At 36.3% G+C, this 24139-nt stretch overlaps 1 protein-coding gene across 8 annotated transcripts in view; it reads right to left on the bottom strand.

The window, feature by feature from the left end:
* MATN2 (matrilin 2) overlaps positions 1-24139 on the bottom strand; it is a 67979-nt gene that overhangs the window by 12007 nt on the left and 31833 nt on the right. For 6 of the 8 annotated variants that reach the window (XM_064392536.1, XM_064392585.1, XM_064392552.1 and 3 more), the window contains exons 5-21: positions 23351-23473; positions 17626-17748; positions 14528-14650; positions 10517-10639; positions 8172-8294; positions 7191-7313; positions 6903-7025; positions 6389-6511; positions 6178-6300; positions 5847-5969; positions 2721-2843; positions 2504-2626; positions 2288-2410; positions 1997-2119; positions 1671-1793; positions 1408-1530; positions 1120-1242 (exon numbers count right to left, since the gene is read on the bottom strand). In XM_064392536.1, the coding sequence (XP_064248606.1) occupies positions 1120-1242; positions 1408-1530; positions 1671-1793; positions 1997-2119; positions 2288-2410; positions 2504-2626; positions 2721-2843; positions 5847-5969; positions 6178-6300; positions 6389-6511; positions 6903-7025; positions 7191-7313; positions 8172-8294; positions 10517-10639; positions 14528-14650; positions 17626-17748; positions 23351-23473 (2091 nt within the window). The remainder of the gene's footprint in view (positions 1-1119; positions 1243-1407; positions 1531-1670; positions 1794-1996; positions 2120-2287; positions 2411-2503; positions 2627-2720; positions 2844-5846; positions 5970-6177; positions 6301-6388; positions 6512-6902; positions 7026-7190; positions 7314-8171; positions 8295-10516; positions 10640-14527; positions 14651-17625; positions 17749-23350; positions 23474-24139) is intronic. The other 2 variants (XM_064392562.1, XM_064392572.1) reach the window with 2 other exon arrangements.

Here is a 24139-nt window from a genome sequence, read left to right as displayed (position 1 = left end):
TGTGCTTTGTGCAAAGGCTAGCTGCAGAGCTCCTACTGGAGCTAGCTCCTATTGGATCAATGTAGCTTCCAGGGAAAATATGCCATGCTAAGGAATGTAGGATTTGCTTCTTAGTCTGGACCAAATAAAGTCTGACCTCCACTAATCTCTGATCTTTGTACAGGCAGAATGCTGTAAGCACTACACAAAAGAGAGTTATTCATCAGAAATCACTATGCAGAAATTACTGGAGATGTTTGTTACCAAGTTAAAGTACGAAAAACGGATTTTCAGCTTTAAAGCCTGGACTTCTCTCCTTAGGAAATATCTATTTTAAAACTGCTCAAGAGTTCCTTTCTGCAGTCATCTGAGAAAAAGACACCTCACATGTACTGAGGTGAAAATGCAATTAATATACATATCAGAACCACCTCAATACTACTGCATAAGTCAAGAAAGGGCAGCAGTTCATGGTGCATGGTGTCAGGTAGGATTGAGAATAGTCAGAAGTTGTTACTGTTCTTTTGGTAATCACAATCTGCTCAACTAAGGCATCCATTTTTGGCAGAATAAACATTTTTACTGAATTCCAGTAGAATTTCTCCTCCAAGTATTAAGAGATGATGAGATAAATACATGTTATGTTGGAAGATAAGCAAATAAAATTAATGGGATTTTAAAATACAGTATATAAAGATAAAAGACCCACAGTACATGAACCTGATTAAAATGTACATTCCTTGATAATAAGATTCCCCTTTGGCTTTTCCCTGATGTTCCAAAAGAATTATTATTGTACTAAAACAACTCTTCCACTTTGGTAGATTTTTGCTTAGGAGAGCATCAAGTTAATTGTTTGAGACATTTTGTGCCACACGCATATGCCCTGGGCTTTCAAATATTATATCATGTTTGAAATGAAAGGCTGTGGCAGTGTTCAAAGCCAGGCTGGATTTGGCTTGGAGACACCTGGTCTAGTAGAAGGTGTCCTTACCATCAGCAGGGAGATTGAACTAAGTGGTCTTTAATAAGGTTCCTTCCAACCCACACCATGCTATGATTCTATAATTTTTTTGAAGTGAGGTCAATTAATTTTTTGAAATAAAAGAAACAAATGCTTTCTAAATAAAATATACTTACTTCTGCATGTTTTCTGATCCTCTTTTAGTACATATCCCTCCTGGCATTTGCAGATATAGGAATCGCCATTATTAACACAAGCATATTCACAACCATGGTCAACTGATTTACAGACATCTTTACCTAGGAAAAATTGAAGTATTTATCTGTATTCTGTTTAACCTTTTATAAATCCAAATACTCCAAACACGGCATCTGAAGAACACATGACAAAGGAGTAAAATATCTTTGTTCATTCATGTAGCAGTGCCAGAGAAGAGGGGCTGACAGACATAATGAGTTACTTACTTCGACATGTTCTCCCATCTTGTCGCAGGACAAAGCCCTCATGGCACTGACAGCTGTATGAGTTGTTATTATTAATGCACACATGTTCACAGCCATGGTCAATGGATTTACACAGGTCTTTATCTGAGAATTGTTAAGAGAATCCCCTTATTAGACCATTTTTCAAATACAAAACTGTCATGAACAAGCTTTGAGTGAAATTAAGTCTGTTATTTCTTTTAAGACTGAAAAACATATTCCCCATAAAAGTTTCAGCTACTCACTCCTGCATGTTTTCCTGTCTCGCCTCAATACAAATCCCTTGTGACACTGACACATGTATGAATCGCCAGTTGGAACACAGACATGTTCACAACCATGGGTGACTGTTTTGCAGACATTTTTACCTTGGAATAATGAAAATTGTATTTAGCACAGTTAGCTAAGTAAATAAATTTCACAAAATATAAAAAATTTGGCTATAATTTTTCATGAAGGATCCCACTTACGTGAAGCTAATTTGTTATAAAGACATAAATAACACACTACTGTTGCATAGTGTGTTTCATTAACAGACCAGGAAGTACAAAACAAAGATTAAATAACTTACTCCTGCAAGTTTTTCCATCTTCCCTCAGTATGAAGTCTTCATGACACTTGCAGACATAGGAATCACCAGTATTAACACAAATATGCTCACAGCTGTGGTCGACTGAGTTGCAAACATCTTTATCTGAGAAAAGTGGATGGGGTTTGTGAGGTGAGGCTTGTTAGGGAGAGATGGTATCTTTTTTAAACCAGCCCAAATATTTGGAAATCACAAACATACACATGTGCACTCACACCCACAACACTTGAAGGCTTAAAATAAAAACATACTTTTATAGCTCAGGCTACTCACATCTACATGTCTTTCCATCTTCCTTCAGCATGAATTTTTCATGACACTGGCAGATGTAGGAATCTTCAGTATTCACACAAACTTGTTCACAGCCATGGTCAACTGAGTTGCAAATGTCCTTGTCTGCAAACAGGAGAGTTGGTAGTCAGCACACATCAGCAGAGGCCTTCATAATTGTATGTGTAATTCATCCAATTATGTTCCAATGCTGCTTACTTCTGCAGGTCTTCCCATCTTCTCTCAGTAGGAACCCATCATGGCATTTGCAGGTATATGAATCACCAGAATTAACACAAACATGTTCACAGCCATGGTTGACTGATTTGCAAAGATCTTTATCTGAAAACAGATGACAGCTTTTGCTGGTTAGCTCATTTCTACACAAGCACGAGCTACAGATAAAGAGCATGTTGATAAAGATCAGACTACTTACTTCTGCAAGTTTTTCCATCTTCTCTTAGCAGGAATCCCTCCTGGCACTTACAAACAAATGAATCACCAGCACTAGCACACACATGTTCACAGCCATGGTTGACTGATTTGCAAATATCCTTGCCTGGGAATAGTAAGATAATATTTCTGTGGCTTGTTAGTTAAACCGTTTTTTATAAGTACAGAGACTGGGGGGTCAATCCCATAAGCAAGAAAAGATGGAAGTTTGCAACTGAAAGCAAATCTCTCACTAGTTAAATGATGGACATCTTAGCTTACATTGAGTATCTATTCTTTATCATCTGACCAGAACCTCATGGTTTGGATGACCTCCAACTGAAAATAAACCATTTTAGGCTTAATCTATCTAGATTGAGGAGGCAGAGGAGTTTACATTAAGGGCACTAAGAGGGAATAATTTAGTACAGTCATTTAGCACAAATGCATGCTGGTAAAAACAAAACTAAGAAAAACACCAGAGGACATGATTTAACCATAATTCTTAACATCCTTGTATCAGTGCCAAGAATCTGCATAAACAAAACCTGAAAGAATAGGAACTACTTATTTAAGATGATAAACAAAATCTAACTGGATCGCTGAAAATTGATGTGAGGACTTGTATGAATGCAATGGTAAACCACTTGGTTAAAACCTCTTCAAAAATGATAGATGGGAAGAAAGTGCAGAAGAAAGTGGAGCCATCTATCAGCATTCCCTTTTTCTTCTTCAGGCAACACAAAAGAAATATCAGTTTCTACTGCAGAATTACATTTACACAAAAAGTGGCTTCCTGAGAGCCATGTTCAATTTGACTCTTGAGGTTTGTGTTTTTAGAAGAACTTCAACCTCAGCCACATTTCTTGGGGGTCTCCTGCTTCCAAAAGAAAAATTCCAAAACCTACTACATAAGACAATATTCTAACTCAAAGATAATTATATTTAAGACATGGCAATCTAAACTAAATCTGGTCATAGTGAATAAGGGAGAAATTACAACATAAGTAAAAATTAGCATCTGCTTATACACAGCTGTGCACAACTCAGAAACATTTGTTTATAAACAGAATAAAATACAAACCAGCCTCAGACGTGGCTATTATTTCAGAAGGATGAATTTTACATAGCTGAAAGTAAGTCTGAGCCAGATTATTTTGGGATGCAGGGGAGAAATAATAATAGTAATAAAAACCATCAATGATTGCACTATTTAAGGTTATTTTACTAGACACCCCCAAAAAATGTAGTCTCAGAATCTAAAAAGAATGCCAGGTTAGTTAAAAAATCTAGAAACTGAAGTTGAAAACAGCTGTAAGATTTGAAAAATGACTGAAAGAAAGGAACATTCACAGTATTTACTAAATGGGAAAATATTAGGAATTTGAAAACACTGAAATAATAAAATAAAGGGCAAGGGGGTACATGGCCAACCAAATAAAGGGTAGTATGAGTACATTATTTAGATAGTATTAGGAACAAAAAATATTCTAATAATGTATTATTAATTAATAGACAGAAACATAGATCTGCCAATCTTCATGCAGAAATATAAAACATTTTAGTGTATTCAGATCTGAACCTGTGAAATAGTTACTGATGACCTTGCTGGAGCAAAGAGCTTCACACTGTGTGAAGTAGGTCACACAGCATCTACTGAACACACACACACACACGTATTTTTGAATCAGAAACTCCAGACAACTTGCAGCAGAGAGTTGCAAAAGAGATTTCTGAAGAATATCTTGGATGCTTAGTGTTAATTTTCAGTAACTCCTAGAACTCTGAGGAAGCCCCAAAACACTGAGTTGTCTCCATTCCCAGTGAAAAAAGTACTATGGTTCCAGTGTTTAAAAGATGACTAGTTCACTGTAAGCCTGCCATCTTGACATTTATCTGAATTAAAATAATGCAAGAGATAATGTGGAACTTGAGTTAGAGTAAAAGCAAAGAAAGAGGACCAGTATAAATCAACTTGGAAAAATAAATCCTGGAAAAACTAAATAAATGTCTTTCTTAATTGATGATGAGGCTGGTTCTTAAAGTTTAAGCTGTTCCTACAATGGAGCATTCAAAAAGGCAGCAGTATTGGTATTATTTTGATTAAAGAAACAGACTACTGAATCAACATGATATGGATTAACACTGGCAGAAAGGGCTTCAGAACCAATTCTAGATGGGCAATTATCAAGTAACTTTCTAAGAATTTGCCTTGCTTCTCTACTACTTAATATTTTTATGGACAGCCCAGAATAAGACACAAAATAATAACTAATAAAGTTCATAGATTACTCCACTTCTGAGAGAATACCAAATAAATATAAAGCAGCTGCTGATATAAGGTAACATGAATCTTTTTGGATAACAGCAAATCATATGTATTTTAAAATAGAATTAAGGATATACATTTAGAAACAAATAATGAAGGCTGTACTTACAGCCTTAAGGACATGGGACATCTGTGATACTGAGAATCTTAACTTTTGATCATGGTAACTAATTGAACATGAGTACTAGCAGAATATTTTGGTCAGAGACTAACACTGTCTTTTGTAAAAAAAAAACCAAAAACAACAAAAGATAAATTATTAAAAAATGATAGGGAGATTCAAATAAGAATTAGATGGCTATTATTCCTCTGCCCTGGACCCTGCTGAGTCTCCTGTTTGAAGACTTTCTTTCACTGTGGTGCATCCACAAGGATGCTGATAAACCACAGAGGTTTGTGGGGAGCAAGAAGAGTTATAAAAAGATCAGAAGACATAAAAAGTCTGAAGGAGTTTCATCTGCTTATAATTTACAAAAAACATGCTAGGAGGTTACAGAACAAGTTAAGTCATGATCTGCATGAATATAGACAGAAGAACACAGAACAGTAAAATGAAGCAACATTCTATGCTCAAGATTAAAACTCAATATATTTAATTTGGAAATGAAATTTTAAAACCTACATTCAAACCTTAAAATTGGCTGATTTTTCTGAAATGTAGCTTTGGTTCAAACAATCCTTAATTCAGACAAGTATTATGATCTACAGAGAAAAAATATTCCATTTTGGCTACTATGAACCAGTGAATAATATTCTAACAGGACGAAACCACATTTCTTCTTTTATTAATAAACTACTTACTTTGGCATGTTTTCCCATCTTGCCTTAGTACAAATCCATCATGGCATTGGCAAGTGTATGAATCATCATTATTAACACAAAGATGTTCACAGCCATGACTGACTGATTTGCAGATGTCTTTATCTAGGAATAATTTAGATTTTATTTACTATAGTTTGATGAATAATAACACTTCCAAAACTTTAAAGACTAACAGTAGTAAACTCTTAGTAAATACAGAATTTATTCTCCTTTTTGCAAGGAAAAATCTCCTATAAGAAGAACTGCCTCTAAATATGTTTCTTCTGTAGATGTCAGAATATAAAAATATAGTAACATTAAAACAACTTACTTTTACATGTTTTCTTATCATCCCTCAATACAAAACCCTCGTAGCACTGGCAAAGGTATGAACTATCAGTATTCACACAAATATGCTCACAGCCATGGTCAACAGAATTGCAAACATCTTTATCTGTTAAAAAAATAAGATTGCCATATTTAAAATATATCTTCAAATGCACAGCTTATAAAGAAAATCTATTGAAGAGAAGGATACTTACTTCTACATGTTCTTCCATCTTCCCTTAGTGCAAATCCCTCATAACACTGGCAGATGTAGGACTCATCAGCATTAACACAAACATGTTCACAGCCATGGTGAACTGAACTGCAAATGTCTTTCTCTGAGAACAGTTGATGATATTTGGTTAAAGAAAATCTACAGCAAATGTATCATGCAGGGAGAAATAACAGCTTTCATTAGCTACTGATACCACTGGAATAAACAGGGTAAATTTTAGGCAGCAAACACTTTTAACTCTTGGTATCTGAACATTTTTGAGTATTTTCTGTTTACAGTCTGTCACTTGATCCATTAAAAGACACTATTTTGTCCACAGAGTCTCTCACAAGCATTTGGAAGGTCTAAATGTATAAATACATAAATACTACTCCTATATTATACATATTAAGACTATTCCTTTATTAAGACAGTAAACTGTTGTATTTGTTTGAATGCCTCTCAGATCTATGTATGGTAAATAAAGTTCTATGAGTAATTCTTAGAGTACTTACTTCTGCATGTTTTCCCATCTTCTCTCAGCAGAAAACCTTCATGACACTTGCAAACATAGGAGTCATCTTCATTAACACAAATATGCTCACAGCCATGGCTGACTGATTTGCAGATGTCCTGTCCTGGGGATGATTGATATACATGTAGGTTTTGAATTAAAACATGTTAGAGAAATGTAGCTGTCAAAAGAACTTTGTTGCTTCTTTTCCAGTAAGAAGTAAAAAATACCCCTTTCCTTCCTTGCCTGATGTACATGCAAAAGTGTTCAACAGATACCAGTCACTCACTTCTGCAGGTCTTGCCATCTTCTCTCAGTACAAATCCTTCATGACACTTGCAGATGTAGGAATTGTCAGCATTAACACAAACATGCTCACAGCCATGGTTGACTGATTTGCAGACATTTTTACCTGGAAATAATTTAATATATTAAAAATTCTATTAGTTAAGGGCAGTATGTTCTAAGTTAACTTGCTTTTAGTTTATCCTAACTTTTTGAGATGGGCAGAATTTGTCTCTGTTTGCACAGAATAATAAAAGAGGGTGATGCTATGAAACACCAGCTAAGAATAAGGAGCTTTCCATTCATCATGGTAATATCTGGATGCCTTTAATTTTTTTTTCTGTAAATATTTTTTAAGAGCAGATGTTGATACTAGATATTATGAGGATTGCAGTTACAAAACATTAAATGCCTATGAGTTTTTCTGAGACTTATCCATGATTCTTTTTTGATCACTTGGTGACTTGTGCTATAAAAGTTGAGAAAAATTTGCTATTAGTTTTTTCGTTGATATCTGCACTCATCATAACTGTGTAATATAGTCAAATTTGTAACACAATTATGACATGTTGCAATCATCCTGATCCTGCTGGACATTCTGGACAAAATGAACTTTTCATTAATAATGTTGCAAGCTTCATACTGGGTAAGACTTTATAAACATTACATAGTGTTGCCTTGAAACTTAGAAAAAAATCACAGTTGTCCCAGCTCTGGATAGTTTTGGATCCACAACTGTCCAATTTCAGGGCTACTTTTTAAATGGCACTGATGTTTAGGATGTGATTCAGGTGCCTAAAAGTATGCATTCAGCATTTTTGATGCCTCAGCATATCCAAGATATTGGCATGCTGCTGGCAAATATGACACCAAAGGGGAAATACAACCTCTAGAAATCCTTGAACATTTAGGCAATCCAATCCTACCTTACAGATTTCTCCTATGTGTGTAATATTAGACTCTGAGTTGCTGAGTAATAACTTACGTTTACATGTTTTCCCATCGTTACGAAGCCTGTATCCTTCAAAACACTGACAAGTGTAAGATCTGTCACCATTTACACACAAATGCTCACAGCCATGATCACTTAGAGCACAATAGTCAACTCCTGTAAAAGCAATTAAAATTATTTAAAAATTTAACCAATAATGACTCAATTATTTTTCATCTCCAGTGTTTGCATTTCATATAAACAAGTAAATATAAATACATTGAACTTAAATAATATTGCTTAAACAAGCATTGCTTAAACAATAATTCAGTTTCTCATCTGATTATAAAGCTTCACTAAAATGTAAGAGATCCTAGTGAGGTCCTACTTTTCATTTTTTACTTTAAGCAGAGTTGAGAAGTCATACTTTTCTGTGTTTAACATAACTAAACAGAGTCCATGCCTGGATTGGATTAAAGTGTACTAAAAAACCAAAATACTTTAGCAATGCTTTTATATCTGACACTGGCAAAGACATAAAAGCTACCTTGTGAACATTCTTTAAATAGTCTCTAAATGGCCTGAAGTGAAGGTGGCAGTCCCCAGAACTCACTTGTGGACCTGACCCAGTTCCTGTGGCAGCAAGAAGAAAACCTCTCAGATGTCAGTGGGATTTGGCTTGAACTACTCAAGATTTTACAAAGAATTGCAAATGGCAAGTACTATCAAACATGGTCCACTTTTCATCTCAAATTTCCCAAGTGTTTCTTCTCTGTCATATAGGGCTCCTGACTCTTTGCAAGCAGGATTTGCTACTGTCTATTGGCTACACACACTTATTTTTGTGTAATGAGTTGTCGGAGTACAGATTTGGTTACCATTCAGGTGTTCCCACAGCTTTCTTAAGATACTTGAGCCAGTTTATATAACTCTAGAACGTCCCAGATGTTTTCTCACTAGGACTGGTGTGTGTTAAATGCTAATCCCCTCCATTCAACTTATCATTCTGGAAATTGCAAAGTGCCAAGACTCTCTTCATGGTAGCCTAAAAATGTTCACAAGGTTTCAACATCTCATCTAGAGGTCAGGAATAGGACAAATCTTTCCTAAATATATATGAGGACAAGGTTATGAGAAGAGGAGTTATTCAAAAAAGCTCAGTTCCATTGCACTCAGCACTATTTTCATAGAATCATAGAATATCCTGATTTGGAAGGGACTTGCTAGGACCAGTCAAAGTCCTACTACTGGCTTTGCACAGGACAGCCCCAAAACTCACACCATCTGTCTGCAAATGTTGTCCAAATGCTTTTTGAACTCTGCTGCTGATAGGTTTCCAAGTACAGCCTGGAGGACAATAACTCAGGAATGAAAAATCATCTCTTGTTACTAGGAAGGAAAGTGGATTTTCCGTTTGCAAGTTGATAAAACTCCCTTATTTGGCTGTTTCTAAATTTTCAGTGGTACTACCGATAAATATCTAAAAAATTGTTTTTAGTAGACCCTAATGTTGTACATGTACACTAATCATACTTCTGTGTTACAGTCTGCCCCTTTCTAGAGAGCTGCAGACAGAAGCAAAGTCAGTCAAGATATTGGATAGAGCTACAGAGGCAAACACAAAGATAAATAAAATACAAAGGCAAATTGCCTTTGCTGATTTGACTCACTTCTCTCTAGATAATTTTTATGACTGAGGACTTGCAGTTTGATTTCTCTTAAAACTTTCTGCCTGACAGCAAGGAAAAGGGGGAATTCTGGAGCTGCTCCAACATTCTACAAGTTTGAAAGATAATGTACATCCAAAATCTGGAAAAAAGTGGACAGAACACTCTCACCAAAGAGGACCATAAAAAGTCAACAGGTAAAATGCACTCATATTCTTCTTTTTCTGGCAATTTCAATACATTGTTTTTCCAGTGAAGGAGGCCATTCAACTGTTTGTGAAATTGTATAAATTCTCAATGATCATTAGATTTATAAAGAACAGAGAGCTGCTAGGACAACTGCTCACTAATTAAGGGTTCCCATGCTAAATGTAAAGCTCAGTGTGGGGCTCTCAGTTCTCCTCCTGCCCCAGGTAAGGTGGGGCGGTTTGCCTTGAGGACACTGCTGTTCCAGATGACTGTCAAACACATTTGTTATGTGACTGAAAAACTGTCCTCAAACCTGGGGATGAATAGGTATCCCAAAACTTTCCTGAATATATGAGGACTAACAGTTATCTTGACAAGTATTCTTTCCTAAATACTTTTTCTGTTTCTGCTTCCAAATAATTAGTAAAGTATTACTGAAATGCAGACTGTAAGAATAAATTGAAGGTGAGACTTTTTCCCTATATGAAAACAAAAAACCTTTCCCAAGGGAGCTGAAATAAAGGATGTTCTCGCAAGACTCACGTGAGCAGGTTTTTAGGTCCTCATTGATGACAAATCCTTCAGAGCACTGACAGACATAGGAGTCTCCTGTATTTAGGCACAGTTGCTCGCAGCCATGATTGCTTTCAACACAGTGGTCCACTCCTATTGATTTGTGTTAATGATTGAAGAAATCACATTGGTGTCTTAGATACATAAACTATGACACTGTAGTTAGTACATGAGCAGAGCAAGGGGAAAAGATTAGTGCAGCTTTTTAGTTATGCAAGTATCCCCACCTACTTGAGTAACCTGAGTTAATTAACAACACCTAAGTGAAATTAATACAACCCCACTTGGCATGTAGCAAACTTGTGAAGTGCAGATTTCCTTTGCCAAAAGTCACAATGTAATTGAACTAACAAAAGGTGGAGAGAAGGGAGAATCCTGAAGCCCAGTCTGGTCTCACCCACAGAATCATGCTTTCCTTCTTTAAAAGGCAGGACTCCCTCTTTTGTTCATCATTAAATTTTCCCAGCAAATATGAGTATTGGTAATTTTTGAAATAGGAATTATGGCTTTCAGATTGTATCTTAAAGATTAAATTCTTTTCTCAACAGGATAAGAAATCACCAATTTAAAACTTTAATTGGCCAACAGGTTCAAGCAGTTAAAGCCTCATGGTGGGGCAGACAGAAATTATAAGTGTGAGAGTGTCTTAATATGTTCCATTTCTTTGATTTTACTATTCCTATTCCAAGTGAGATAAAATGGAATATGTCTTTTAAGTCTTGTATGCAACTAGTTGTGTGAAACACAAAAGATGGGGCAAGGCAGAGAGGTGTGAACTAGATTTTAAAAATACATTTCCTCACAATGGACAGCAAAGCTGTAGGGTGAGATAAATGCACTTGCACATGTACTATGCAATTTGCTGAATCTGTGAGTATAGAAAAAGCACAATTTAGGGAAAAAAAGCTTTGAACTTCCTCATTGTGTTTTACAGCTGGTTTGTTAAAGGCTAATTTTAGTTATATAGGCCCAAATCACTTCAGCTTAACTTGATTAAAAGTAGTGGAGTTCCCTCAGAAACAAACATAGTCTTGCATGTCTCCTTTGCAAATCATTTACAGATGTGAACAGACATGTCTGCAGCGATTTGTTTATATTTTTAAAAATCTGTACTTCATGTTAAATCACTTATTTTAAATATTTCTGTTTATTGGTTTATTTAACTAAGCAACGAGTTTGCAGTAATTGGTCCAGATTTGCCATTATACACAGAGAGACAACGTATGCTTGAACAAATGAAGCTGAGGTGTCAGTTTTTACTAGCTAAAGCAAGTTCCAGCTGGAACCTCCTCCTTTTTCCAAGAGTTCACATCATCATAAAGAGGCTTGTGTAACTCCTCAGAGCACACAAAAAATGTGGAAACAAAAAAAAGAAAATACACATATTCTCTGTGAAAAGTTACATCTGTTTGGCTCCATCTTTTCAATACAAACACCCACACCAATATGAATTTTTAATGTTTAAATATCTGGGGGTCTCATGCAGAATTTTGTTACACACTCTTTCAAAGAGTGCAGTAATCACAAAGGTGCTAATTACCAGACTTTGGAAATCATTATAACTGTAAATGTTGTAATCATGTGTGCTTTATTACATGCGTAAAAAAATGCAAGCAAGAGAAAGGATGAGGAAGGCTCACTGTTTTTACAAACAAGGAATGTCTTGGAATATATTAATTTTTAGAAATTCAACTTGAGATAGTCTAAAACTATAATTGTCAAAAAGTAGCAACTCATCCAGGTTACCTTAAATATGCCTTTATCACAGTTTCTTTAAAAATTATTATTCCCTGTCCTACCAAGTGTTTTAAAAACTTCAGTGACTTTGGAAAAGTATGTCATAAGTACATAGGGGAAAAATGCTGCCAATGCTTTAGGTGATATGCAAAATGGTTCTCTGCAATAAAACTGTCTTCTAAAACTGGGTGATGCCAAGTGGGCAGTGCTGTTGGGTTTCTCTGGGGCAATACCAATCCTTTGTTTAGCAACATTCCTGTGAAAAAGGACACTTCATTGAATGGATCACTGAAGGTGCAAACATAGAGAAGAGATGGGTCTCTTCACATCCCCACATACCAGCATACAGCAGCAGGAGGTGTGCAGGTTACACAGCCCACAGCAGTGATAAGGATGTTCAGCAGCAAGCACTGCCTTCCTGTTAGACAGTGCCTTTGAGTGAAATGACTGAACACATTTCCCCAGTTATTCGGATTGTAGAAAATGATGCTTTAGTTCTCTGTGGGATCAGGGATCTCACTATAGCATTACTTCACTAGGCCTGGCTTCTGGTGGACTTTGCAGTAACATAGCTTTGCATGACTCAGAAACATCTCAAAAGGGACCCAGGAGTGTTTTCTCACTCTGTTCACACCTCTCCCTTGCAGCAAACTAGTCACTGCAGTTCATGAGACACACTCATTGCTGCACGTATCGCCGTGGTGTTCTTGGGTGAATCTGGGATGACATTTGCACACAAACTGCTCCAGGTTAACACATTCATGTTCACAGTCATGCTGACCTAAAGCACAGAGTTTACTTTTGTGGAGAGGAAAATTGAAGTCAGCCACAAGGGCTTCTAAAGTAAAACGGCTTAGAAAAACTCACTTTTCTTAAACAATACTGGATTCTGTGCTTTGGACACCTGCTAAAGCTGACAGTGAGACAAGGATGTGAGAGCAGACTGCAAACACTCTGCTATGTAAGGCTTCCCTTTGACCACCACAGATCTCCTCCTGTAGTTATCAGAAGTCACACGTGGAGGTGAAGGAGGAATGCCTGGTGCTTGTCACCACTCACCCATAGTCCCTGATTTCTGAAAAGGGCATACATGCAAACATTCTGCTTTATTTCACAAGCTTAGCTAATATGACTCTTGTTACAACAAGATTTGGAATAGGAGCCTAATCCTGGAAGCATCACAAGATTTGCAGCCAAATCCAAAGCCCCATAAGGAAAATACCCCAAATATTAATTACAATTTGCCTTTAATTTGCAATTACATCCTTGGCAATAAATATTTTATATGATGCTGTTCTTTTGCTCTATTGGATCTATTTACTCTACCAAGGCTATTGAATCTATAAAAACCTGATTGTATTAAAATACCATACAGATAATAAAAAGCAGAATAGCATGGATTTCTGCAAAAGCAGCACTGTGCAGACAAAAATGCTTTGTGAGAATGTATCTTTAAGACTGAACAAAAATACAGTTTCAAAACCAGATACATTCTATGAGTGCCCAGAAATAGAATTATATTGCTCTAAAAAAGTTTATTATTCATAAAATATCAGCAGTACAATTTTCTCCCCACAACAACTGAGTCATGAGATCAGCTATTTCATTTTGCTGAATATATTCTCTCTAAATTTTAAGACATCGCAGTAAAAATCTGCTGTGATTCCAGGCCTCCAATCAAAAAGAGCTGTAACACTAAGTCATTCTAAAGTAAATGGCATGTGTGACTGGTTTATAACACTAACATTGCTCATGCTGTTTTTACAATTTTTTTAGGAAACTGTAAAGCTTCGTGTGTGACTCTAAGATGAATTTGATAGCTGTGTTGTCTGTTCAATACATTTCCAAGCTGATGAAATGTATCTGTCCTTGGCTAAACTAACTGGGAAAAACATGGTGATTTTTTTTTTTATTTCAAAGCTGCTCGTGTCTTTAAGAAGCCAAGGCCAGAAAGTTTCAAATAAGTAATAAAGTTTAAGTAATTTTGGTTCCTACATTAATCCTCAGGTTTTCATAAAAGTCTTCAAAAATGTCTAATATACAAAGTAATCTACAAAACAGAGAAATGTATACTTTCCCAGCATGATTCATTCAGTTAAATTCAAGTTTATAAAAAAAACATTTGTTTATATTATATATATTTAATTACAGAGAAAACTTCCATCCTTTCAGAAGGGAAACAATTCACTGCAGGTTCAAGAAATAAAAGCAGATGAACTTTATTATGTCCAAAGGATTACTCACTTTTGCATGTTTTCTTATCTGGATTAAGTCTAAACCCTTCTTGGCATTGACAAAAATAGGAATCATCTGTATTAACACATTCTTGTTCACAACCATGGTCCTGAAGAGAACAATAGTCTGGTTCTAAATAACAAAAACATTTGTGCCAGTGAGTAATAAAATTTCTCAGAAACAAACTAGATAAAAATTAGTTATTTTGCTTTCTTTTGCCTTTTTTTTCCCTTAGGCACCATTTTGGTGTTTTCCCATATCGTTTCAAACCATGAAAATAAAATGTTTCTTTTTTCCAATACTACTTTGTATACTACAAAGAATTATTAGAGAACAGAAATAGTTCATGCAGTAGAGAAGTTAGAATCCTAAAATCCTATTTTGCAGCTAAGCCTTATACATTGCCTCATCAAAATTGCCTCTACTCACTCAGAGCAGAGCATGTTAGACATGATGTGTAATAAACACACAAACATGCTTTTGAATGCCATTCATTAGAACACAGCAGGACAAACAGGTCATCAGGAGTGCGGATGTTTCTAACAGCTCTGAGTGCTTGCTTCACAATTCTTCCATTTGAAATGCCCATGGAAGAGAAGATGACCAGTCTAGAAACAGCTACCACTTGTGGATAAAGTAACTTAGAAAGGATAGCAATTGTGCACTAAGCACTGAGATGTTTCCCCTATAATTTATCGTTATTGATGAAGTCAATGAACCTGACATTCATTTAGATGCAGTGTCTGCCCATCACTTAGTTTTGTGTCAGTATAGTTAATTTATATTAGTGAAAAATGCTCCTATCCCCTCAGCACTGCTAAAAGTAGATAAACAAGTCACACTTCAAAAAACATCCAGGCACTTCTGAACAACACATTATAAAACCTGAAAACTCAGGGGTTTTATTATTCCCTGAAGTTAATTAATTATTATTCCCAGAGGTGATTTGCTTTCAGAGGCATGGACAGTTCTTTCTTTGGATTTGTGGCCAGTTAATGGAATTGAGTCTTTATATATGATGAAAGCCCCTTGTCATAATAAACCACCTCTATTTTCAGAATAAATGAAGTGGAATGTGACTTCCTAAGAAAACTTGGAAGGACTATGTTATAATTTCTGAACACCACTCTGTATATTAATTAACATTGATAACATTAATTAATTAATAATTTCCTTTACCAAAACATTTTTTGACAGCATATGCATATGCACATACACATATACATAACATGGAGATATATTATCTGTTTACCAAAATGAAAATCAGAAAATATATTTTTGCTCAGGACAGCACTGAAGAGACATAACATGGCCATAAAGCCATGTGTGTGCACCAGAGGAATGCAGCTGTATGCCCTCTGACCTAAGCAGTGCTGTGGTGCATTTACCTGCTCAAATCCATGCTCACTCAAGGAGAGACTTTTCCTGGATAACTGATTCTGAAGATGACCACAAGGGCTGAAAAATATGTATTATCTTTGTTGAAACCTTGAGGCTATTCTCTTTGGGACACTAAAAACACACTTCATAGTGTGTTTATCAACACAGCCCAGGGTAAGGACATTAACAGAGCCTTGCCCAGTTACAAATTATGTGAACCCAGAATTCAAACAAGCCTTTTGTAAAGAACAGTTGAGGCTCAGCAGCACCCAGTACAAGCAGAAGGTGCCATCTGTCCTCTTGAGGGGAGCAGCAAGAGTGGCAGGAGTCTCCTTAACAGTGGCTTGAATGTCCTCCACTGCCTCACTGATAAACCAGACTTGCTGTGCTCTTCCAGTCATAGAGCACTCTGATGGTGCTGACAAGGTTGGCTTCGTGAGCACTGCTCCTTGTGTTTTATTCTAAGAACTTTGGAATAGTTCCCAGAGAAAACATTTGTTAGATATGCATGACCATACTGACAACACTTATATTTCCATGCATTTCTTTGTAGCCATGAGCATAAAGGCTTATTTTCTATTTTTGAAAGGGAAGTCAGGATTGTGAGACAATCACGAGATCTCAGGAGTGGGTGCCTCAGGCCTGCTTGCTGATGCAGAGAACTGGTCTGGCATGTGTGAGTTTTGACTAGTTGGCCATCGTCCCTGAGACTCAGTACATAAGCCAAATATGTAGAAATTTATGTTAAATTTTTTAAGTCACAAACATTTTAAATCCAGTGATCTGTAGTTTGTTTGTAGGCATTGTTTATGCAGACTCAAACTCAGTGTGATTCATAACATATGGGAACTAGGGGACACTTATGCTCTGAAGAGCTCTCATGCTGTCTTGACTTCTACAGCATTAAGAGCTACACAGTTCTTTCATTCATGCTTTAATTTATCCACAAGGCTCAGAGGACAGTGTAAGGAACAATGGCTTAATAAGTCTTATTTGTGCTTATTTATGCCTAATATATTGTCTCAAGCAACAGATAGAGAATAGAGAGGTCAAGCCTGAAATACTACTTTCCCAGAATATTCCCTCAGATGTCAACATTCTGTGAATCATCAATTTAAATATGTTAAAATTTTGATCTTTTTAGCCTGGTATCAAATTTGACAAACAACAACAAGCAAAGCCATGAAGTTATTATAAGCTGGTGGAAACAGGGAAGCCTGGTAGAAGATACTGATACTGATACTGACAGAGCTTTGCCACACCATCAGAGAACTCACTCTGGAGAAAAATCCACAGAAAAACAGACTGCAATGTTTCTTCTGATTGGGAAACTATTAATTATTTTAGATCATCTTACAAAGCAAACTGATTATAAATTGTCTTGCACAGACTTGTTTGTTTACCCAGCTAGGGAGATTATATTCTAACTGAAAAAAAAGAATAATCAAAGAGAAATTCAAGGCAAATCTTCAGCTTTTTGCTGTTGAAAAAGAGCTGGGTTTCATGTTAAAAGCTCCCTGTTCATAGGAGGGACCTTTACCGTTGGGCCCTCCCCTCAAAACAACTTGCTTTGTTTTCAAGACCTTTGGTTTCCAGTGCACTCCAACCTGATGCATTTCTATACCCAGTGCATTAGTCAGCATTCCCAGGACCAGTGGGAGGATTACTGCTGACATCTGGAAGACAGAAGTATAAACTGTTCATAATTAAACTTTATCACAACTTACTTCCACAAGTTCTTTTGTCTGGATTTAAAATGAACCCTGGGTGGCATCTACAGTAATAGGAGTCCTTGGTGTTAACACATTCATGTTGGCAGCCATGGTTATCCAAAGCACAGTAGTCAACAACTGAAACAGAATGACAAACGTGCAATTAGGGAAAAAAAATCAGAACTATTATGCATGGACATTATGGTTCTAGAGACACACAGTAATATTAAAAAAAAGGAAAAGCTGATGTAATTGTCTTCTGAAAAACTTGTCTGCAAAAAGTAGTTCACTCACAACAACAGTTGGTAAACCAGATTTTAAATGAGTGCTAAATAATTTCTCAACTTTGAACATTTATCAGCTCTCAGATTGTCAGGAGCCTTCTCAACATGTTTTCTCAGATCTGGAAACCATGCCTCAGTGAGTAATTGTCCAGATGTTCACACTGTAGGCCAGGGCATAGAAAAGTTTGTTTGATTTAGTTCTGTCTTCTGTCTCTCAAGTCCCAGTCCTGGAATTGCTCTACTTTTCCTTAGTTCCCTCCCAGCTGTATTAATTCTCAAGAGCTGTTCCTATAGCCTGAGTATACAGGAGAATCTTGGCATTATCTTCTACACTGAGGACTCTCACAGTACATTCATTCCCTCTAATGTGCTCCAGATTTGTTCTGTACAAAGCAGCTACAACTGCAAAGCCTGAGAGCTTCAGGCTAATGTTCACCATGGATATTCTGCTTATATAATGCCTTTTGCAAGGAAAAAAAAAAAAAAAGTCACAGGAAGTTCTGTCACCTATTTCATAAGTCTGGTCATTTATTTATTACACAAATCCATATTTAAAAGTTATACTGCCAAGGGTAATAAAATAATACTTCAGAGTTTACTCTGTCAAACCCATTCAAAGTTGCTAAAGAAATGAAAGGATTTTTAAAATTTCTTTGTAGGTTAAGCTTCATCTTCACAACAAAAGCCTTAGAAAAAATTTAAGATAAGTCACAGAGCTGGTGCTCTGCCTGCAAAGAGCTGCCAGGCCTACATTAGGAAAGTATACCTGATTCTTTCTGCAGAAGACAGTAATGTGCTTAGCTTCATACCAAGACAGGTTTCTCTTTCCCAATTGAGTAATTTTTTTCACTACTTTATACTGCTGAGCCTCACAAATTTCTTTAAGAGTCAGTAATTTGTTTTAATGCAATCAATTCTTTCTTCAACTGGCCCACCTATGTAAATCATGTACACTCAGGTGTGCATGCTACTATATTTAGTCAAGGTCATCTAGTCAGGAAAGCAGATAATCTATTCAGCTACTTTGAAAGAGTTTATTTTAGCCCTTCAGAATATTTGCATTGAATCAGGTCAAACTACTTACTGGCTACCATGTGATATCATTTTCTGGGCAGGAACCTTCGTGTTTCCAGACTGAATCGATTCATATTAAAACCTATTTACTGAATACATGTTTCAAGGACATAATGTGTCATACAATTAGCTCTCCTCTTAAATTAATTCTAACATGCACATTTTGAAGTGTTTAAAAGGCACATTAAGAAATAGGTAGGCCAAGAATATATGCAATTTAGCATCATGCCTGGGAAATAGCCCATATGGATTTCTTTGTAAAGTCACCTCCTCCTCTGCATTTAAACCTTAACAAAATTTTTTAATTTATATTACAACATCTACAACTGCCCAACTAATGATTTTAACAGTGAGAATAGAATATTCAGTTGGAAGAGGCACACAATGACCATTTAGTTCAACGGCTTGACCAGTTCAGAGTTGGCTTTGTCCAAATGCCTCTTACACACTGACAGGCTTGGAGCATCCCCCTCATGTAGGAGGCTTGTTCCAGTGTTTGACCATCTTCTTGGTAAAGAAATGCTTCTTAATGTCCAGTCTAAACCTCCCCTGGCACAGCTTTGAACTATTCCCACATGCCCCATCTCTGGAAGAGTGTAATTTATGCTAAGTCACGAGATATACATGAGAATGTGAAAACTTGAAATTTCACCGTTCTGAATTTTATCTCATGTCTATTTCAATAATTTTTTTTCTAGATGACTTATTAGTGTCCTTTTTAGTGAGCAAACTATTAATTCAGTTGTCATCTCTGCATATTTGCTCCACCTTGTTTTTCTCACTTGGTATTAGTAAGTGATGAAAACCATCTTTTACTTCCAGTTAGCAGTTCTATACTCTGGGTGCTTACATTGCCCTCTCTGAACCATGGACTGCATGGGTTACCTTTCTCATAAGGGGCTGTTTTAGCCCTATAATATTTATAGGGGTTATTCAGGCATGGGAGGATGAAGGAAGTTAAGGAGAAGAAGGTGTAAAGCAAGTAAAAGCATAAGGAGGATGAAAAAGAATGTGAGGGAAGAACAAAACACACTCAGGGAAGACTCATAAGAACCTAAGAAGCAGCCAAAAAAACCCAGCAGTGCCAGGACTGCAGAGAGATGCCAGCAGCCAAACCACTGCCAGAAAAAGCGGATCCAAGCCCAGCAAGATGGATACAGTCTAGCACTAGTGCCAGGAAAGAGAGGAGAGCGTGTCCAGCAACACCAAGGTGGAGAGACTGAGTGTCCAGCAGCCTGATGGAGAAAGGGTAGCTCATTACCACCAATGTCAACTGACAGGACTTGTCCATGTGAAAAACAGTTCAAAAAAGGCAAAGTGAGAGTGCCCTGCCAGCCAGATTTACTGCTGAGCAGACAGTTTCAAGTATTGTTTAGCCCACAAATTCGTTCATAAATTGTGCATTGCCAACTCTTCAGAGTGGTAGGTTGTTCAGTGGTCAACTTGAATGGATACTTGTGAGTTCTGGCTGTGAGATTTCGTATAATTATTGCCATTCAGGTAACTGGCTGGCACATGTCAATAAAGCAATATCACCACTGATCCTTAAATTAGCCCATCAGAAAAATTTAATAAACATGCCCGTGAAATGAAGTTTCGGCACTTTCTCATTTGCTTTTGCTTGAGTTAAAACTTTAGAAGTCTTAGATATCTTAGATGGAAACCTTTGACTCTTTCCAAGAATATCACAATGTGTATTTCCTACTGAAATTCCCTTTTTATTCTCTGGAAGGGGAGGAGTGACTAACTTTAATGAAGTCACTGTTTTTTGCAAAATTGTTATTATTCTCAGTGACCTCTAGTATATGTGTACATCAAGATCTTTCTTTGGATCCTGCTCATTTGATAATAAATACTTCCCAGAAAGGACGGGTTAATTAGCTTAGGAGTAATGAAAACTGAGAGTTATCCCTACTGATTCAGTACTACACATAGTCTCCCTTAAAAAATTTTCCATCAAGGATGATCATTCATTGGTGATCACATCTGCAGAAGCTGTACATTCTTCGTAGAAGCATATTCCTCAAAAATCTCAAATTGTTCAAACCCGAAATGTCAAATTCTGGAGACTGACAATAGGATTTGCAGACAAATTAGCATCAAATTCATAAATTACCCAGACAATCTTTTCCTGTTCAAGAAATGTAGAGAAACTAAGTTCTGCACAGACCAAATATAATTAATATACATTGAACTATTCTTGTATCCAGTAAGAAATTTAAAATTTAAGTGCCAAATATGCAACTGAAAAATAAAAATAAAAAATAGAAATGTTAATAACGTGCCTTAAAATTCCAATTAATACTGCTAATTATTGCAGCGGTATGAATAGCATGTATCCAAGTTTTGTTGCTAAAATGTACAAACGAATAGGAATCAAGTGGAAAAGAAAAACTCCTACAAAAGACAAGACAGTGAACCCATGCATGCTGTATTTTTAAAATAATTGAAGAGAGAATATGAAATCTTTAAATGTCAACAACAGTGCTCATAATAAATGTGTATCTCTTAAGCCAAAGAGAGTCAGTGAGGAGGTAGGAAAAAAAATGTCAAAGATGTATCATGCCTCCAAACAGCAATCACCTCAGACTTTGCAGATAAGTTATTAACAGACAAAAATCCTAAACACCAATGCAAGAAATTTAATAAGCGGCATATAAATATTTTGAAATTTTAAATAACAAAAAATAGACTTTGCATTTATTACAAAATACAATATTAGACTTGACATACAAAGAATTTCACCAGAATGAAAGCTCTGGTAGCTACTTTCCTGGTAAGAATATCTTGGGCTCTCAAGGAACTTCAACTTAATAGAAAATAGTAACAACAGCTGATTACACTAAGCATTAATATTTTGGATTAGAATATATGTTAGGAAAGAATCAGGGATGAAAGAAATTACCAGAAGTCACAGATTTTCTGTCTCAGGATATAGTCAAATAAATAGCAGAGAAGTACATCCTTTATTCTAATACAAGTAAAAGTCAAGAGGGTCAGCTAAGGTTATTAGGTGAATGTTAGATATAGAAATCTGGGCCAGACATAAAAACTTACCTAAATAACCAGTATTATCTGCATTTTCAAAACAATTTGGTTCCAAAAAGCAGGTTCTTAAAATAGTATACAGGTGGGCAAATTATGCTGGGGACAAATTATATTGAGACCTTCAAATACTCCTGTACTGAAATCATGAAGCCACAAGTAAAGGAAACATTTCTGAAGAGTAAGCACAGAGTGAATATTCTTCAAAACCTCATGTTATCCCAGGCCTAAAAAACCTCAAAACCTTTTTGTGTGTCTTACATGAAGCTACACGAAGAAAGTTCCATAAACTGTCACCTATTTTGCATCTCAAAACAGGGTTATCCTGGAAGCCAATAGCTTTTTGAAGGTAATAAGAGGAAGATATGCTAGAGCTGTCTTAAAATGACAAGAAAGAGTAGGCTGTTGGAGAAAAGCATTGTGGCTGCCTGTGGCAGATTTGAGGCCAAGGACTGACTTGGATTCATTTCCATGGGACTTTAATTTGTGTTTGAAATTAAGCATGCATCTAAGTGCTTGCCTGAAGAGAATACCTAACCAATAATGTAATTTTTAATCCAGATCTCATTAGGGCTTTTTGCAGTGGAAACCAGAAGACAGTATTTTCTCAGAATGGAATGAAAAGTTTACAAGAATAGGTACATAGGCTGGCAAAAGAGATTGTAATAGAATTATTTACCACATATAAACAGAGAAGAAGACTGAGATATTTACAGAGTAATAGAGAGGGAAATATGTTTTGTGCCAAAGAATTATTGTACCATATTTTCACACTCTCTCTTTTGAGCTGTAATTCTTGGAAGTGATATTTATTTCCTCTTCACCCGCAGTGAAAATTTAAGGACACATAGTGGATGGGTTCCTAAAGTGGCTAAGCTGTCCTTAAAGTCACCTTTCCAAAAAGGGGTTGAAATCTCTCCTCACATCAACAAAAAATCATGTGAAAAAACATCAAGAAATTGTCCTCTTCCAGGTTTTTCTGTGCATAACTTCTGTCTGAAGAGGAGCTACCGAGTTTGACTGCCTTTGTTTTTTTAATGGCCGCATATGTCATGCCAGTACATTGCAGGCCACCTACATGGATCTTGAATAAAACGTCGCGTCTGTTGTTTCAAAATGGAAAATTATTTTCTGTGTGAAACTGGTTGGAACAATTTTCCCAAGACACCATTCATTATCAGTACAGGCCTACAAACATGTCAATTACGTGTGCTTTCTCATCTACCACTCATACAGGAGAACATCATTGTGTATAGCTAAAGTGGATACTCATTTATATTGAATTTTGATTTGGTTTGTGTCAAGAGGTAAATGTGAATTGCTGAATTCATACTCACCAACACAACTCTTTCCATTTGCATCAAGCTCATACCCTTCATAACACTGACAGACGTAGGACCCAGGTGTGTTCACACAAATCTGCTCACAGGCATGTTTCTCCACAGCACAGAGGTCCTGAGCTACAACACATAATTGCATGAGTATGAAATTTTTGACCTTCTACAATGCACAGGTAGAGTACAGATCAAAAGAAATTTCAGGAAGCTATGGACAGCTCCTTAGAGATGAGCTCATTTTGACACAGATCATGCCCATGTTCTGTCAAACAGTGAAAGACAATAGGATCATTCACTCAAAGTTGAGGCACTGATTCCTTCAGCTGATGGCAAAGACTATTAATGGACCAATGGTGCCCAGTAGAGTTCCTTTATGTATGCTTCCCTGAAAAGTTCAAAGTGGCATTCTTCAGGGATTTTTTTTTAAAGAAAACTAATTGTCTTTATTTGTGTATTTTTGGTATTTTATTTTGCATAACCAGATAAATGATAATGAGGTTGAAAAGGGAAAGAAAATGACACCACAACAATAAAAAATGTGGGGATATTTTTTTTCTGAGTTTTAGAATTTTTCATTTTTACGCAAAATACCATAGCGTGTTACCCGTCCCATGCAAAAGATCTCAAAAAAATTACCATGACGAATGAGGTCAGTTCAGCACCTAGCCAAATAAAGCACACTGGGCTTTCTTTTCAACAGACTAAAGCTTTATGAGAACCCCAAGTTTCCCCAGCGAAAGCTCTGGAAAGCAGAGTACTTTGTGTTGCTCAAAGACTGTTCAACACATA

This window comes from Passer domesticus, chromosome 1 (genome assembly GCF_036417665.1).
Source record: "Passer domesticus isolate bPasDom1 chromosome 1, bPasDom1.hap1, whole genome shotgun sequence".
NCBI lineage: Eukaryota > Metazoa > Chordata > Aves > Passeriformes > Passeridae > Passer > Passer domesticus.
This window is presented reverse-complemented; position numbering and strand designations above follow the sequence as displayed.